This window comes from Myotis daubentonii, chromosome 14 (assembly GCF_963259705.1).
Source record: "Myotis daubentonii chromosome 14, mMyoDau2.1, whole genome shotgun sequence".
NCBI lineage: Eukaryota > Metazoa > Chordata > Mammalia > Chiroptera > Vespertilionidae > Myotis > Myotis daubentonii.
This window is the reverse complement of record NC_081853.1, coordinates 23,109,342-23,127,218: the sequence shown is the minus strand read 5'-3', so window position 1 is coordinate 23,127,218 and position 17,877 is coordinate 23,109,342. Positions and strand designations below refer to the sequence as shown.

Below are 17,877 nucleotides of genomic sequence, written 5' to 3'. Positions count from 1 at the left end.
CTCTTGAAGTTTCACATAGATCCTCATGCTTCTTCCGTTCTCCATGAAGCTCTCGCTTTTGACTCTGACCTGCTTGGCTTCTTTTCCGCTTTCTTTCCCCATAGTTATGCAATGGTGCGGCCCGGCCGCAGGTTGGGCACCATATTTGGACTAAGCGAGGCGGAGGAGACCTTCGTTCCTTCCGGTTCTGCGCCCCCATCCTTTCTCCGGCCCCTCCTACCGCCGGCCCCAGGGGCTCGGCGGGACTAACCGTCAGACTGAAAACCCGGCCGCCGAGCCCCGCCCTCCAGCCCGGCTGATCCCTAGGGTAGACCCGAGGCGCACCCCTCACCCTGGCAGTGGGCTCGCGGGCGGCCAGCAAGTCCTCCCCCGCTGGCCACCGAGGGCTCGCCCTTCCGTGTCTCCGCCCCGCGTCAACTGCAGGGCCCGCTCTCAGCCAGTTCCGGGTGGTTGATACACCAACCGGAACTCCCCGCCCCCGGTGGTCGTAGGTGGCTGGGGTGAGGAGGTGGAGGGGGCGGGGGCCGCGTTAGGGGGTCCCGAGAGGACGGGGACCCTGAAGGCTGGGTATTGGGGCGACCCAAGGTGGGGGGGCACCAGCCTTTAAGCAGTCCCACTTCTGTGCCAGTCACTGAACTGGGCTCTTGACGAGCATCATCTCTTAATCCTCAGAACGTCCCGGGGAGGTAGGTACTGTTGTTATCCCCATTTTACAGATTCAGACTTCTTAAAAGGAAACAGACCCAGACTTCTTTCGTCCCCATTTTACAGATGGAAAAACCGAGACTCAGGAAGGTTAAATAACATTATCAGTCACATAAATAGAGAATGGTAAAGCCTGGGCTTGTACCCTGGTATGTCTGGCTTACCAGCCACATTCTTAACCATTATCAGGGAGGGGCAAAGGTGGGGATGGGCAAGACCAGACGAGGCTGGGAGGCGAATGAACACCTTGTAAGAATGGGATGCTTGGAACTCAGAGGCTTAGGTAGCAGAACCCAGGAGGAGTAGAACAAAAGGGAAGAGCATCAGAAAGACAGGGCATAGCACATCATGGTGGTGAGGCGCACAGATGCAGAACCACCTGCATTCAAATTGCATTTTGGTAAGTTTGTAACCCCCTTACAGAGTCTCAGTTTCCTTATTTGTAAAATGGAGATCACATGGTTCCTGTTCAAGGAGTTGGAATTCAATGAGAAGCTGGTAAAATGCCCTGTGCTTGGTGCACAGTAGGTGCTCTGTGAGGAGAAACTGTGCTATCAACCTGTCAAAAGGGTGCTGAAGCCTGGTTTTCTCCTTGGCGCTCGCACACGATGGAGAGAGCCCTTGGGCTTTTCTTGTGCCGTTCCATCTACCATCAATGGCCCTCTCCTCTCCAGCTCCCTAGGGTCCTGTATCCTAGGCCATGAGTGAACTGAAGGACTGCCCCTTGCAGTTCCATGACTTCAAGTCTGTGGACCACCTGAAAGTTTGTCCACGCTACACGGCAGTGCTGGCCCGCTCTGAGGACGATGGCATCGGCATTGAGGAGCTGGACACTCTGCAGCTGGAACTTGAGACCCTGCTTTCCTCTGCCAGCCGGCGCCTGCGAGTGTTGGAGGCTGAAACCCAGGTGATACCCTACAGCGGGGACATCACCAGGGATGGACTGTGACAAGTTATGGGTGGGTCATTCAGTTAGCCCCATCTGCTAAAGCCTGGGGCACAGGAGGTTGGAGGGGGAGGGAGAGACCCAAAATGGGCTTGTGTGATATGCAGGAACGTGGGTAATCCTCATAAATTGCAAAATTTTTAATTCAAGCATTTATTGACACACACACACACCTCACCCTCCATTACGTTGTGGGTATTATGCAAATCATTAGAGAGAGGTAATTAGGACAATTCTGGCTTTCAGGGAGTTTGCCAACTAAAAGGAGGGTGGGTGCAGACAAGTACCAGGTGATGTGTTATGGTTAGGGGTACCGCTAGTACCCTTAACCACGGAATGAGGAAACCTGCTTTTGAATCTTGGCCTAAGCACTTGCTAGTGTTGCTGTTTTCAGCTCTATGACTTTGGGAAAGTTACATTCTATTTCTGAGCATCAGTTCTCTATTTGTAAACCGAGCTGAAAAATAGCTCCTATCTCAGAGTTTTTGTGAGGATTAAGAGAGTTTTTTTTTTTTGCAAAGGCTCAGCCTAATGTTATAAGTGAAGGTTTGCTGGGAGGCTTACTTGTTTTCACTGAAAAGTTACCACCAGCATATTTTCCCAGAGCTAACATGTACTGGAGTTGTTTTGGCCTTTCTGCTAAGTACTACAGAAGTGCATCAGAGAACAGACAAATGAATGGAATGATAAGTATATGAATAAAATCCTGAGAGAGATACAGAAAAGTTTGAAGGATGAATAGGAGTTTACTAAATAAAAGGGGGATGGGGAAAGATCTTGGTGTCTCAAGTTCTAGATCCTAGTTCTTTACTGGGAAAAGAGTTGTCCTGTGTCTTCCCTTCTCCCCCTCAGTGTCAGTCTCTGAATTGCAGATCCTCACTGACTGGCAGGATAAGAAAGGTGACCGACGATTCCTGAAGCTGGGTCGAGACCATGAGCTTGGGGCTCCCCCCAAACATGGGAAGCCCAAGAAGCAGAAACTGGAAGGGAAGGCAGGACATGGTCCGGGCCCTGGCCCCGGGCGACCCAAATCCAAAAACCTTCAGCCCAAGATCCAGGAATATGAATTCACTGATGACCCAATTGATGTGCCACGGATCCCCAAGAATGATGCCCCCAACAGGTTCTGGGCCAGAGAACATAGAGGGGCATTGGGACTCGGGAAGCGGAGACTGTGGGGAAGCCCCGGGCTGAGGCTTGTGGGGCATGGGTGCCCACTGAGGATCTGTTTCTCCCTGCAGGTTCTGGGCTTCAGTGGAGCCCTACTGTGCTGACATCACTAATGAGGAGGTGCGCACGCTAGAGGAGCTGCTGAAACCCCCAGAAGATGAGGCTGAACATTACAAGGTAGAAACCCTGAGCCTCAACAGACAAGGTAGAAAACAAGAGGGCTCAGAGGTGCCTCAGCATTAGCTCCCAAAGCCATATATCATCTTCCTTTCCCTACCCTGCCCCGTCTCCTGTCTGCCCCATTATGCCACTCAGACATCCAGTCTCTCATCTTTCTCCCTGCCTTGTCTCCCTTCTATCCCATCCAGATGGTTACTATCGAATTCAGTGAGGCTTTCTCTTGTTTGCACATCTCCATCCCCTCTGTTTTGGTTCAAGACTTCCATCAGCTTTCACCCAAACAGCTTCTTTTTTTTTTTTTATAAATATATGTTTTATTGATTTTTTACAGAGAGGAAGGGAGAGAGATAGTCAGAAACATCAATGAAAGAGAAACATCAATCAGCTGCCTCCTGCACACCTCCCACTGGGGATGTGCCCGCAACCCAGGTACATGCCCTTGACTGGAATCGAACCTGGGACCCTTCAGTCCGCAGGCCGACGCTCTATCCACTGAGCCAAACCGGTTTCGGCTCAAACAGGTTCTTAATACTTCCTGCCTCCAAAGGGGCCTTTTTTTCTTTAAAATGTAAAAGTTTATTTTTTGATGATGAAAATAAAACAGATCCTATTACAGGAAGTGTAGAAAATAGACGTGTTGGGGGAACTCTCCCATAGGTCCCCTGTCATGCTCAGATGTGACACAACCCTGCGCCCAGTCTTCTGGCTCTCATTACCCACAGGATCGAGTCCACGTGTCTCAGTCTTTGGTGGCACAGCCGCAGTGCCCTCTCCAGTTTCCTTGGCCATGCTCCCTCTTCATTGCTGCATTCACCAGCCCCACCAAGCACCTTACCCTTACTCCTGACCCCACAGGATCCTTGCTGGGCTCTGAGCCTCTGCACTTGCTCTCCTCCTCTTGGCACACTGATTCACTGTTCAAACCCTGACTTCATGTTACCTTCACCAAAACTCCTTTGCAGATTCCCCAGCAGAAAGTTGGTCTCTTTTGAGGGCTGCCACAGGACTTTGATCTGCCTATGTCACGTCACTTGCCTGAATTTTTAAAAAATGTATTTGAAAAAGTAATCCATATAGGCAGTAATAAATTCAAGCAATACAAAAGAGAATTCCTTCTCCTGACCCTAAAGCAGGGGTGGGCAAACTTTTTGACTCAAGGGCCACAATGGGTTCTTAAACTGGACCGGAGAGCCGGAACAAAAGCATGGATGGAGTGTTTGTGTGAACTAATATAAATTCAAAGTAAACATCATTACATAAAAGGGTACGGTCTTTTTTTTCGATAGTTTTGATCCGGCCCGAGGGCCGTAGTTTGCCCACGGCTGCCCTAAAGTCTCTCCTACAGATCCCGCCCCTGGGAAAGCACTACTCCCAACGCTGGGCACAGGAGGACCTGCTGGAGGAGCAGAAGGACGGGGCCCGGGCAGCAGCTGTGGCTGACAAGAAGAAAGGCCTTATGGGGCCACTGACCGAACTGGACACTAAAGGTAGGCCCCTCACCTCGCTGCCTACCCCAGGCTAGGACTTGAGTTCCCAGAACTTCAGCCCAGTTACCCACCACTTCTCTGCCTGCTTCAGATGTGGATGCCCTGCTGAAAAAGTCTGAGGCCCAGCATGAGCAGCCTGAAGATGGATGCCCATTTGGTGCCCTGACACAGCGCCTCCTGCAGGCCTTGGTGGAGGTGAGCACCCCAACCCAAAACAGCAACCACATTTACTTTCTATTTTAATGTTTTCTTTCATTCTTTTCTTTTAAAAATCTCAGAGCGAGAGAGAGAGAGGGAAGGAGGGGAGAAGAGAGGGAGGGATGGAGAGGGAGAGAGAGAGAATCAATGTGAGAGAAGTATCAACTGGTTGCCTCCCACACACACTCCATCCAACTGGGGACCAAACTTGCAATCTGGGTATGTGCCCTAACCAGGTATCGAACCCGCCACCTTCTGGTGTATGGAACGATGCACCAACCAACTGAGCCACACCAGCTAGGGCTTATTTCATTTTTACTGAAGTATATTATACATTTAGAAAAGTACGTAGGTCTTAAATGTATAGCTTTGTGACTTTTCACAAATGAGCACTTGTATGATAAAACATTACCAGCATCCTAGAAGCCCTTCCTAGTCTCTAACCTCCCCAAAGGTAGCCACTGCTTCACAGTTACTTGTGTGTGGGCTAAGGGCTGAGCCCTGTGCAAGTGACTTTCCACACACCCTCTCGTTGGAGGCAAGCACAGTGGTTAGCCTCATGTTACACACAAGAAGATTGAGGCTCAAAAAAAGGGAACTGTTTGCTTGAGGTCACACAGCTATTACATAGAAGCAGGACTCAAACTCCAGGTTCAGGAACCCTTTTCTTTATGCTCTCTGTCTGACCTTAGGCACATGCCTTCACCTCACTGAGCCTTGGTTTCCTCTCTGGCCCAAACACAATAATGTATTTCTCTCTCATGTAACAGTCTCAGGCACATGCTTCAGGTTGGCTGAGGGGAGGAGAGGGGCCTCTGTCCCACACCGTCAGACAAGGACACCAGCTGTGGTGACTTTGCCATCTTAAACATGCACTCTGCACAAGGTTACTCTGGGTGTGATTGGCAGTCGAAGCCCACAGAAAAAGAGCCAGGAGGGGTGTGTGAAGGAAGACTAATGGGCTATGACCGGCTGTAGCTTTTGTCTCTCCTGATCACTCTCCACTGGAAAGAATTTGTCACATGACTACACCTGACTTCAAGGAAGGCTGGGAAGTATTGTGTATGTGGGCAGCAATAAACCCAGCCAGTGTGGTTCAGTGGTTGAGTGTCCACCTATGAACCAGGAGATCACAGTTCGATTCCCAGTCAGGGCACATGCCCATGTTGCAGACTCATCCCCAGTGTGGGGCATGCAGGAGGCAACTGATCAATGATTCTCATTATTGAAGTTTTTCTCTCTTTTTCTCTCTGAAATCAATAAAAATATAATTTTCTAAAAAGAATGGCTTTTGGACAGCTAGCAGCCTCTGCCACAATGTGCTTAGCACAGTGCCTGGTGCATTGCAAACATTTAACAAACCTTAGCTGCTATCACTGTCATTGAGTGCCATCTTTGCTCTTCTGTGCTCCCCTCTATTGGAATCAATACCAAAAAAAAGGGGGGGGATTTCTAAAATGTTCAAAGCTTTTTAGAGGCTGGAAAGGCTTCCTGGGCTGGATGGGATCAGAAAAATAAAAGGATATTTTTGGTCTGTGAAGACTCTCCGTGTAGTCAGAGGGGAGCAGGAAAACAGAAATACTATAGCTCTTTCTCCTTCTACTCCATTTATGTGGTCTTCTAGGAAAATATTATTTCCCCTATGGAGGACTCCCCTATTCCTGACATGTCTGGGAAAGAATCAGGGGCTGACGGGGCAAGCACCTCTCCCCGAAATCAGAACAAGCCTTTCAGGTAAGTGGCATCTTATCCACACCTCATAGTCTGGCTCCTGTTTCTGTTGACTTTTGTTCATCCTGACATGGGGAATTCTTAATTAATAGAGAGGCCGAGGGCAGTTTGAGAAAGCCCAGTAAAAGTTTCAAATATGCATGCTGGCCCAGCATTTCTGCATGCACAGACTTAGTACAAGGTTGTTAATCAGAGCACTGTTCTTACTGCAAACAACCTAAATGTCCAACTGAAGGTTAGTGGTTGGCTAAATTGTCATAACTCTATATGATAAAACAACTTGCAACTATTAATCATATAAGATAAATACAATCAATTGACATGAAAAGATGTAAACAGTATAGTACTAAGTGGGGAAAATGTCACTTGTAGCACAGAACAGACAGTGTGGTCCTTTTTTATTTAAGATATAGTTAAAGCCGAAACCGGTTTGGCTCAGTGGATAGAGCGTCGGCCTGCGGACTGAAGGGTCCCAGGTTCGATTCCGGTCAACGGCATGTGCCTGGGTTGCGGGCACATCCCCAGTAGGAGATGCACAGGAGGCAGCTGATCGATGTTTCTCTCTCGTCGATGTTTCTAACTATCTCTCTCCCTTCCTCTCTGTAAAAAATCAATAAAAATATATTTTTTTAAAAAAAGATATATTTAAATGTGCGTACATAGGGAAAAACACAAATGATTTATAATAAAAGACTGGAAATAATATATAACAAAATCTGGAATAGCCTGGCCGGTGTTGCTCAATGGTTGAGTGTTGACCTATGAATTAGGAGGTCACCAGTTCGATTCCTGGTCAAGGCACATGCCTGGGTTGTGGGCTTAATCCCCAGTAGGGGGTATGCAGGAGGCAACTGATCAGTGATTCTCTCTCATCACTGATGTTTCTATCTCTCCCTCCCTCCCTCTCCCTTCTTCTCTGAAGTCAACAAAAAAAATACATTTTCAAAATCTGGAAAATTATATATATATATTTTCACAGCAGTCTCCCCCTTGTCTGCTGTTTTGCTTTCCCCAGTTCCCTGTTCCCTGTGGTCCAAAAATATTAAATGGAAAATTCCAGAAATAAACAATTTGTAAGTGTTAAATTTTGTGCTGTCCTGAGTAGCATGATGAAATCTCATGCCATCTGCTCCATCCCACCTGGGATGTGAGTCATTCCTTTGTCCAGCATATCCACACTATGACTAATGTAGATACCCATTAGTCACTTAGTAGCTATCTCAGTTATCAATTGGTTATCAGAGACCACATTCAAATAACTTTCATTACAGTAAATTGTTATAATTGTTCTATTTTATTATTAGTTATTGTTAACCTCTTTTTTAAAAATATACTTTATTGATTTCAGAGAGGAAGGGAGAGGGAGAGAGAGAGATAGAAACATCAATGATGAGAGAGAATCATTGATTGGCTGCCTCTGCACGCCCCACACTGGGGATCAAGCCCGCAATCCGGGCACCCTGACCAGGAATCGAACCGTGACCTCCTGGTTCATAGGTCAATGCTCAACCACTGAACCACGCTGGCTGGGCATGTTGTTAATCTCTTACTGTGCCTAATTTATAAACTAAACATTATCATAAGTATGTATATGTAGAAAAACAGTATATATAGGGTTCTGTACTATGCATGATTTCAGGGAGCCACTGGGGGTCTTAGAAGGTATCCCTCGCTGATAAGGAAGGAGTACTGTGTGTGTATAAAATAACATAACAAAATATATGTATATTATATGTAGCATCTTAATAACAGCAAAATAATGTTAATGTAACAAAATAATAATGTTTCTCTTTGGGTTTTTGACATTATAAAAATTAAAATTCTTTTTTTTGGGGGGGGGGGGCAATGGATATATGTTACTTGTGTTTGAAACAAGACAAGATTTGCTTCTCTTTATATTTTTATATCTACATAGATAAAAAGGGGGTGCCCAAAGAGAAGGAGGTGTTCACTAACCGTGGATACCTCCAAGGGGTCCCCCTTGCAAACTGGCCCTTGAGCTGAGGGCTGCCTTTCCCTGCAGCGTGCCACATACCAAGTCCTTGGAGAGCCGCATCAAGGAAGAGCTGATCGCCCAGGGCCTGCTGGAGTCTGAGGACCGCCCTGCAGAGGACTCGGAGGATGAGGTCCTCGCCGAGCTGCGCAAACGGCAGGCCGAGCTGAAGGCACTCAGTGCCCACAACCGCACCAAGAAGCATGACCTGCTGAGGTGAGTGTGGATGGGATGCATGGGCCAGGGGTTGGCCAACAAGGCCTTGGCCACTGCTTGTCACCTTGTGGGGGCTTTACAACAGGCTTCCAAACCTAGCAGGGCCTCTAAATCACCTGAAGAGCCTTGAAAATATTTTTAATATCAGGCACCAACCCACAAGTTATGTCTCAAATAGATTCTAATCCTGCAGACTAGGGCTCAGGCTTCTATGATTTATTCATATACTTATAATTGTGGTGAAAAATATGTAATATAAAATTGACTCTATACCCATTTTTAAGTGTACAGTTCAGTGGTGTTAACTATATTCACATTGTTGTGTGATTTTTATTTCAGAGAGAGGAAGGGAGAGAGAGAGAAACATCAAAGATGGGAGAGAATCATTGATAGGCTATCTCCTGCACACCGCCTATTGGAGACCAAGCCCTCAACCTGGACATGTGCCGCCTCGTTCGATGCTCAACCAGAGCCACAATGGCCAGGCGTGATTTGTTTTTTTAATCTGAAATTACCCAGTTATTTAGGACCAGTTCTTTAAGGAATTGGTCACAATGTTATTCGTTTTATATTAACTCTCACCTTTTGCCCTGAATTGGTCACAACAAGGGTATAGGTGACATCTGGAAGGAGATGATGGTAGTACTGCCCTTTTATTGGGGAGATAGAAAAAGCAGCTCAACTAAGTCTCCTTGCTTGTCACAGGCAGGTGCTAACTCTTCTTCACAAAGGCCCAACAGTGCAGGGCATACTCATTCCTTTGGCCAACTCTGCCTCTCTCAGATGTGCTGGGGGCAGCAAGAGAGGCAGAGCAAAGGGCTCGCAATCTCCAAGTGGATGATTGGTAAAGATGTGCACCATTAAAAGGAGTGGTAGCTGCTAGGATGTTTAACGATAGGGGTTTATGTACAACCTCCTCTTTAATGTCGACTATAGCCCAGGGGCAGGTGGTATTTTCTCTGTTTACCAAATGAGGAAATAAAGGCCTAATGAACCGAATGCCCTGCTGAAGGTCACACAGCCCATCAACAGTCAGATGTGACTTGAGCCCAAGGCTGAATCCAGAGCCTCTTTCTAGTTCCCTCTCTAGGGCAAGAAAAGAAAAATACAGATGAAAGAGAGACAAGGATGGGAGGGTCGGGAGAGAGAAGCAGAGATGTGCAGATACAGAAGTAATGGGCAGTGAAAGAACTGATTTGGGGCTATCAGAAAGCCAGAGTGCAGCCCTCAGCCCTGCTTTGCACCAGCTGCAGGGCCTTAAGGCATCTCCTGCCCTGAGCAGCAGCTCTCCTTCTGGAAAATTACCAGGTTGGAGTAGATCAGATCTCTAAGTAACGTCCCAGCTTCACCATTAATGGGATTCATAAGTTGGATTCTATTCAGAGAGGTTAGTTTGGCATCTCACCTGCCTCCTGTAGACCTTAGGCTGCCTGGATCCTTAGGTTGCTCTGGAATTTGGATGCTGGAGTAAGCAGGTATTCTGCTGGCAACAGAACACCTTTAAAAGATTGTTTGAAGCCTGCCTGCCTTAATTCAGATCTCTTACTCACTAATTGTAGGATCTTGGGACATTTATTAACCTTCTTGAGCCTCAGTTTCGTCACTGGTAACATAGGAATAATTAATGGTTCCTACCTCACATTGTTGTTATGAGGATTAACTGAGCTAATAGTTTTGAAGAGCTTAAGCTAGTATCTACCTAGCACATGGTACCATGTAAGTATGGTTCAGGAACTCTGCTTTTTTGGTCTGAATAGTCCATAGGAGTGCCAGCCTGGGATGGTGGGTGGACTCAGTCTGGAAGAGGGAGAGGCCCCACTCTGGATGTGGGCTTCCCATGACACCTGGCTGGCTGGTCTCCACAGACTAGCAAAGGAGGAGGTGAGCCGGCAGGAGCTGAGGCAGCGAGTCCGGATGGCAGACAATGAGGTCATGGATGCCTTCCGCAAGATCATGGCTGCCCGGCAAAAGAAGCGGACCCCCACCAAGAAGGAGAAGGACCAGGCCTGGAAGACTCTGAAAGAGCGAGAGAGCATCCTAAAGCTACTAGATGGGTAGCCCTCACCCCCACCTCAGGCTCACTTCCCCTGGCTGGAGGAGGAAGGGGAGGGAGGCCCATTTCCTTCTTTGGGCGGCTGGAAGCCTCAGCCTGTGGCTGACTTGTCAAATGTCATGTGGCAACAGTCTCTAGAGGACTGTGGCCTTTCCCTGAAGTCCTTTGGCCTAGCTCTGTTCAGCCAGGTCACAGGAGTCCCTGCTGGGCTGGCCTGGAGCCAAGTCTCTGCTTGGTCCCAGATGAGGGAGACATTTCTGGGCCTTCCTCTCCCCCCTCTTTACCATCCCCCAGCCCCCCACCCCCTACCTGTCTCTCCCTCAAGGACTTCTCCTTTGTGGTTTTGTAAAGTGCAAATTTAAGAATAAAGTGACTGCTGTGGTTTTTTTAAAAAGCATCCAGAATATATGAATGTCTGTTATTGTGGGGTGGCAAAGGTTTAAGAGAGCATGCTTGGTGGGTCTTGCTCATGGGCCACTAGCCCATGAATGCATTCAGGAAGTACATTCTGAGGATACTTGTGGCTGCAACACGCCCAGCTCAAAGTGGATTAACAACAAGGAAATATGTTAGCTAGGGGCTTGATGGTCCTGAGGCAGAGTGGGTTCCAGGGTTGGCCAATCCAGCAGTTCAACAAGGTTCCAGTATCTCCACACTGTCCACTCTGCTGTCAGCTTTCACCTAAAGTATGTTCCCCTCCAGGTGTTTAGTGGCAGCCAGTAGCAATGGACAGAGGCCAAATGCTTCCTCATTTACAGTCAGCACAAGAGAGGGCAGGAAGGAGCTGGCTTCCAGGGCCTACCAAAAGAGCAAGAAGCCTTTCCAGACCATCCTGTGTCTTGTCCAAATTAAGCTTCACATAATCCATTCCTGAACCAACCACTGTGGCAAGGGGTGACTAATGAGTTTAAACTAGTGAGTATCTGCTTTCCCTCTAAGCCCAAGACAATGGGAAGAGAGGGTGGAATCCATCAAAGATCTGAGTAGGAAAGGGAAATGGATGTTGGATAGGCCACCAACAGTGTCTCTTCCACAGCCTAGGCAGGAAGCTAAGCCTGGGGAATACAGATGAATAAATAGGCTCTTATCCCTGCCTCAAACTGTGAATATGCTGTTTACTATGGGAAGGTTAAGATCCACATGGGAGAGAAAGAAGATTCCCTGAAGAAATGAACTGAGCTATAAAGATAAAAATGGGAAGCCCTGACTGGTGTGGCTCAGTTGGGTGTCATCCTATGCACAGAAAGGTTGCTGATTTGATTTCCAGTCAGGGCACATGCCCAGGTTTTGGGCTCAGTCCCCGAAGGGGGGCGGGGGTGCAGAAGGCATTCTTGTATACTCAGCAGCTATGTACTGAAGCCATTCCATGTGGCTCTTGCTGGACTATCAAATTAGGGTGGACACATGACCCCAGCTTAGCCAATCATAGCACCCCACCCCTTTAGCCACAATGATTGGCCCAAAGAATGGGCATGGGACCCCAGCTGGGCCAATCAAAGGCCTTCCATAAGATTGCTCTATGGATGATGAGAGACGAGGGTTTCTCTTCTTTTTGTATTAATAGCCATATAATGTTAAGGTTGAACCACCTGGTCACTCACTTTCCTGTCACATGAAAGAACCTGCCTGAGAATAAAGCTAACTTAGAGGAGCAGAGCCAGGAGATGGAGAAAGAGACAGGGTCTACATGATGTAACTAGAGCCCTGGATTCTCCATTGGATCCTCCAATTACATCAGCCCACAGATGCTTCCTTTAATTCAAGCTAGTTAGCTTTGGAGTTTTGTCATTTGTTGACTAAAAAAGACATGACTAATAAAAGTGAGTTTTGGCAAAAAGGATGGAGTACAGTCCTAAGAGAGAGGACAGCAAGAGGCCCTGACTCCCACTAACTGCAAGGCCTACCAGTAGCTGCTGCAGTTTTTCAGTGACTCATTGTCCCCATGTTTATAGCCTTCTCAGAGAGAAAATATTAGCTCTGTACCACACACTATTTTAAACTCATTAAACTACTGAATCTTCTCAACTACCCCATTTGGTGGATACTAACAACATCCATTCTCAGATGAAACTGAGTTTTAGGAGGTTACGTATCTTGCTTAGTCAAACAATTGATAAGTGGTTGAGCCAAGATTCAAACTCAGTCCATCTGACTTGCAGACTTTATTACACAACTTGTTGGGGCCTCACTTCCCTACAAGGCTGTAGAGAATGTGAATGGTACTCCTAGGCTTGGGAAGTGCACAATATGTGCAACCATGGCATCCCCTGTTCTTAATTAACATCTCATTTCCATGTTCATTAGGCCAGATCATACGAATGGTAGGCATCATTGGTAGAATTACAGGAACACTGACAGTTTTACAGAGGAGGTAGGATGGAACCTGAGGCCCCCAGATTAGGTAGAATTGTTAGAAGGGGAAAGTAGATATTATATAGTCATACACTGCATAATGATGTTTCAGCCAATAACATACTACATATATGACAGTTGTCCCATAAAAAGAACCAACAAGAAAATTCACAGTGAGGGGTTTAGCACAAGCTTTTGCAGACCTCAACAAGCTCCTTAAAAAGTTTGAAAACATGGACCCCAACACCAAAAGGTTTTCATTAACAGAGAGGAATGTTCATGGTGCATTATCTGTTTACACGCAAATCTATGATTTAACACAAAAAAAAGGGGGGGGATGAAAAAAGAGAAAGAAAGGCCCTGGCCAGGTAAGTCAGTTGGTTAGAGCATTGTCCTGGTACGCCAAGGTTGTGGGTTTGATCTCTGGTCAGGGTATTAACAAGAATCAACCAATGAAATAAGTGGGACAACAAATGAATGTTTCTCTCTTCCTATCTCTCTCAAATCAATAAATAAAAATTTTAAAAAATAAAAATCAGTAAGCCACCCTGAACATATTTCTTTATTTTTTTTAGAATTATGAGCCCTAGCTGGTTTGGCTCAGTGGATAGAGCATCGGCCTACTGACTGAGGGATTCCAGGTTTGATTCTGGTACAAGCCGGGGGTTGCACATGCTCGATCCCCAGTAAGGGGCATGCAGGAGGCAGCCAATCAATGATTCTCTCTCATTCATGTTTCTCTCCTTCTCCCTTCCTCTTTGAAATCAATAAAAATATTTTTTAGCCAGAACCGGTTTGGACTGAAAGGTCCCGGGTTCGATTCCGGTCAAGGGCATGTACCTTGGTTGCGGGCACATCCCCAGTAGGGGCGTGCAGGAGGCAGCTGATCGATGTTTCTCTCTCATCAATGTTTCTGGCTCTCTATACCTCTCCCTTCCTCTCTGTAAAAAATCAATAAAATGTATTTAAAAATATATATATTTTTTAAAGAATTATGAATTTATTAAGTCATCTGGAAAGCCAGATGGGCTGAGACCCAAAATGGCGCCAGCCACCCTGAACATATTTCTGAAAGGAGTGACACCTCTTCAAGAGCCTTCAGGAGGTATTCTGGAAGAAGACATTGTGATCATAGGAGATGACAACTCCATGCATATTATGGCCCCTGAAGGCCTTCCAGTGGGACAAGATATTGATGATTCTGACTCTGTGTAGGCCTAGGCTAATGTGTCTCTTAGTGTCCTAGTTTGTTGTTGTTGTTGTTGGTAATCCTCACCTGAGGATATCTTTTCCACTGAATTTTTAGAGACAGTAGAGGGGGGGGGCGAAGGAGAGAGGGGAGAGGGAGAGAGAGAGAGAGAGAGAGAGAGAGAGAGAGAGAGAGAGAGAGGAAGAAGAAGAAGAAGAAGAGGAGGAGGAGGGGGAGGGGGAGGGGGAGGGGGAGAGAAACATCGATGTGAGAGAGACATCTGGAATGGTCTCCTCCCACATACACCCCAACCAGGGCCTGGGATCCATGCCCTTGACCAGAATCAAACCCGGTTGATATTCTAGTCACTGAGCCAAACCAGCTAGGGCCCATGTCATATTTGATGTTCTCCACACACCTAGGGGACTAGTAATATCTCACCCTACAGGACAGGACACTGAGGCTCAAAGAGGTGCGATGCCTCCTGAAGCTAATAGCCTTCATGCAGGAAGTTACCAGCCCCAGCTTGCACCATCCCTGACAGAGCTGACAACCACAGTGGGACAGGGGGTCCCTTGTTATAGCCATATCCATGTCTGTTGGAGCCAGAGGGGGCCTGCTTTATGGGGTTCAGAGGAAGCTGTCTCCCTGTGAGGAGCGGGGGGGGGGGGGGGGGGGGAGATTAGTTCCAGCATATCAAGGCTCCAATTTAAATTTGAAACAATCCTGACATCTGATCACTAGTTTGGTCAAAAAGCTTTGGCCCTGAAAGGCATCCACCTAGCATTCTTCTCCAGAGTTCCAGATGTCTTACAGCTGACATTCAGAAACACCATGGTGAGTGAAAACAAGCATGATTGGGCGGCAGTTAAGCCCTGAGCTGGAGCGTGACCCAGTGTGGATCCCCAGCCCCTGCACACTCCGGAGGACGAACTCAGTGGGTTTGGGGTCCCAGGTGATTCCTGCCAAGAAGAGATGGCTAGGACTTGGAATTTTGTGGAAACCTGGTCAGAGAGTAAATTCCTTATCTGGGGCTTAGGACTCAATGGAGAGAACCAAGCACAAATGAACCATGACTCATTTCTTTGTATATTAGCTCATCATTTCATCTCTTCACTCTCCTAGTTCATTTAGTCACTCCACATACTCACCTTCATTTTCACATTCATACTCTTGTTTCCTCACTCAGTGACCCTGTTGCTATGGCTGAGAGCTATGTAGGTGACTAAGGCTCCAGATACGGGAAGACATCTGGGCAGACAAAAACACAAGGCAATAATAGAAGAATGTACAAAGTCTGCAGGGTCATCAAAGGCATCAGGGAGGATGTGAAAAGGAAGGTGCTGGGGCAGCAGACATTCCAGACAAAAGAAACAGCAAGGCATAGAGGTGTGAACAGCCGGCCTGCTTAGAGAGATGAAAACTTCAGTGTGGCTGGAGCTCTGGGTAGAGGGGGAGGGGAAGGATAAGAAATGAAGCTAGAAACTAGGTTGAGACCAGGCTGGAACAGGTTGTGAATGGCAGATTAAGAAGCATGGGCAGTGCCCTAACCGGTTTGGCTCAGTGGATAGAGTGTTGGCCTGCGGACTCAAGGTTCGATTCTGGTCAAGGGCATGTACCTTGGTTGCAGGCACATCCCCAGTGGGGAGTGTGCAGGAGGCAGCTGATCGGTGTTTCTCTCATCGATGTTTCTAACTCTCTATCCCTCTCCCTGCCTCTCTGTAAAACATCAATAAAATATATATTTTTTAAAAAAGAAGCATGGGTATATATATATATATATATATATATATATATACATATATATATATATATATATATATATATATTAGGAAGGGAGAGGGAGAGAGAAACATTGATGTGAGAGAGAAACATCCATGGGCTGCCTCTGGCATGCCCCCACTGGGAATTGAGCCTGAAACAAAATCTGGGCATGTGCCTTGACCAGGAATCAAACCAGTAACCTTTTGGTGCATGGGACAATGTTCAACCAACTGAGCCACACAGGCTAGGGCAAGAATCATTGGCTTTATTTTTGAGGTCAGTGTTTCTCAAAATGTAGTCTCTGGACCAGTAGCATCAGCATCACCTGTGAACCTAATAAACACAGATTCTCAGGTCTCATACCTAATGAATCAGAAATTCTGTGGCTCAGCCTTCTCTGTTTTTTGTATGCTTATTTTTTCTTTTCGTTTTTTCTTATTGGGGTGACACTGGTTAATAGGGTCACATAGGTTTCAGGTGTGCATTTCTGTTACAAGATCTGCATCTTGCACTGTGTGCCCACCACTCAAAGTCATATCATCTTCTGCCACCATATATTAGGTCCCCTTTACCCCCCACCCTCCCACCCGCTTCTCTCTGGCAACCACCACACTGCTGTTTGTACCCACCAGTTTCAGTTTTATATCCCACATATGCATGAAATCATATGATTCTTAGCTTTTTCTGCCTGACTTATTTCACTTAGAGTAATATTTTCAGGGTCCATCCATGTTATTGCAAATGGCAGTATTTCGTATTTTCTTATGCCAGTCCTCTCTGCTTTCATATGTCCTCCAGGTGATTACTGATGCATATTAATGTTTGAGAATCACTTTTCTGGGTAGTAGGGAGCCAGGGGAGGTTTGTGAGCAGGGGAATGCCATAATAGCACTCTCAATCCGAAAGCACTTCTGATAGCAGCATGGAGGCTGGACTGACTAGAGGGATTAAAAGTGAAATTGGGGCAGGCAGGAGTATAATTATGTGCAAAGAAATACATCTGAGACAGCGGATGTGGCAGAAACTGGTAGATGTTCTTCAAAATCTGATTTTTAGTTGGACATATGCCTCTGAAAAACTAAATATCCCAGCTTCCCTTGCACTTGGGTGTGATCATGTGACTAAGTTCTGACCAATAGGATGTAAGAAAAAGAGATGTGTGTAACTATGAGATTATGTGCCCCACGTGTGCCCTCCACGATCCCATTTGCCCCTGGCTGGCATGAAACATGGTGGGAAGCCATCTTGAAATATGTGGTCAAAGACAAAACCCTAGAAACAGTGAAGCAACAAGAAGCGATGCCTGGCTGGCATGGCTCAGTGGTTGAGCATTGACCTATGAACCAGGAGGTCACAGTTCAACTCCCAGGGCACATGCCCGAGTTGCAGCTCAATCCCCAGTGTGGGGCACGTAGGAGGCAACCAATCAATGATACTCTCATCATTGATGTTCTTTCTCTCTCACTCCCTTCCTCTCCAAAATCAATAAAAATATATTTTTAAGAAAGATAAGAAGCCAGGATCCCTCTTATCTTGTAGTTATCATCCCAGCCTGGAACTTCTTATGGCCTGATTGTTATCCACTTTCATTTTATTTAAGCCACAGTTATTTTGGGTGTCTGTTAGGGAAACCAAACCTACATTCTATCTGATACAGTAGCATGTGGCAATGCCAAGCACACTTTTCAAACTATACCTACTTCCTTCCCTTCCTTTTATCTTTCCCTTTATTTTTTCTTCTTTCTCTCTCTCTCCCTCTCTCAAAGGAAGTTGAGAAAGCTTAAAATTAAGAATGTGTACAATAAATTTCATAAAATACCAATATGAAGTTAAGCCCATTGGGATTACTAAACATCAGATTTAGCTCTAAGCTTCCTGGAAACCAAGCCAAAA

At 46.6% G+C, this 17,877-nt stretch overlaps 1 protein-coding gene across 3 annotated transcripts; it reads left to right on the top strand.

Annotated features, from left to right (window-relative positions):
* The first annotated feature begins 79 nt into the window (after positions 1 to 79).
* Positions 80 to 11,076, top strand: TADA3 (transcriptional adaptor 3). Of its 3 annotated transcripts, none has more exons than XM_059663534.1 (9): positions 80 to 686; positions 1,380 to 1,612; positions 2,524 to 2,774; positions 2,893 to 2,998; positions 4,347 to 4,488; positions 4,580 to 4,683; positions 6,311 to 6,420; positions 8,441 to 8,626; positions 10,492 to 11,076. In XM_059663534.1, the coding sequence occupies exons 2-9, from the start codon at positions 1,406 to 1,408 to the stop codon at positions 10,682 to 10,684; spliced, it is 1,299 nt and encodes a 432-aa protein (XP_059519517.1). In that variant the 5' UTR covers positions 80 to 686; positions 1,380 to 1,405; the 3' UTR covers positions 10,685 to 11,076. The 3 variants fall into 3 exon arrangements, with proteins under 3 accessions (XP_059519517.1, XP_059519519.1, XP_059519518.1); XM_059663535.1 differs by lacking the exon at positions 80 to 686 and adding an exon at positions 709 to 1,105; XM_059663536.1 differs by lacking the exon at positions 10,492 to 11,076 and having other exon boundaries at positions 8,441 to 8,630.
* Positions 11,077 to 17,877: the final 6,801 nt, after the last annotated feature.

Coding starts and splice junctions, on each gene's coding strand:
- TADA3 (XM_059663534.1), top strand. CDS start 1,406: ATGAGTGAACTGAAGGACTGCCCCTTGCAGTTCCATGACTTCAAGTCT. Junction 1,613..2,523: donor TGTTGGAGGCTGAAACCCAG/GTGATACCCTAC, acceptor TCTGAATTGCAG/ATCCTCACTGACTGGCAGGA. Junction 4,489..4,579: donor GACCGAACTGGACACTAAAG/GTAGGCCCCTCA, acceptor TGCCTGCTTCAG/ATGTGGATGCCCTGCTGAAA.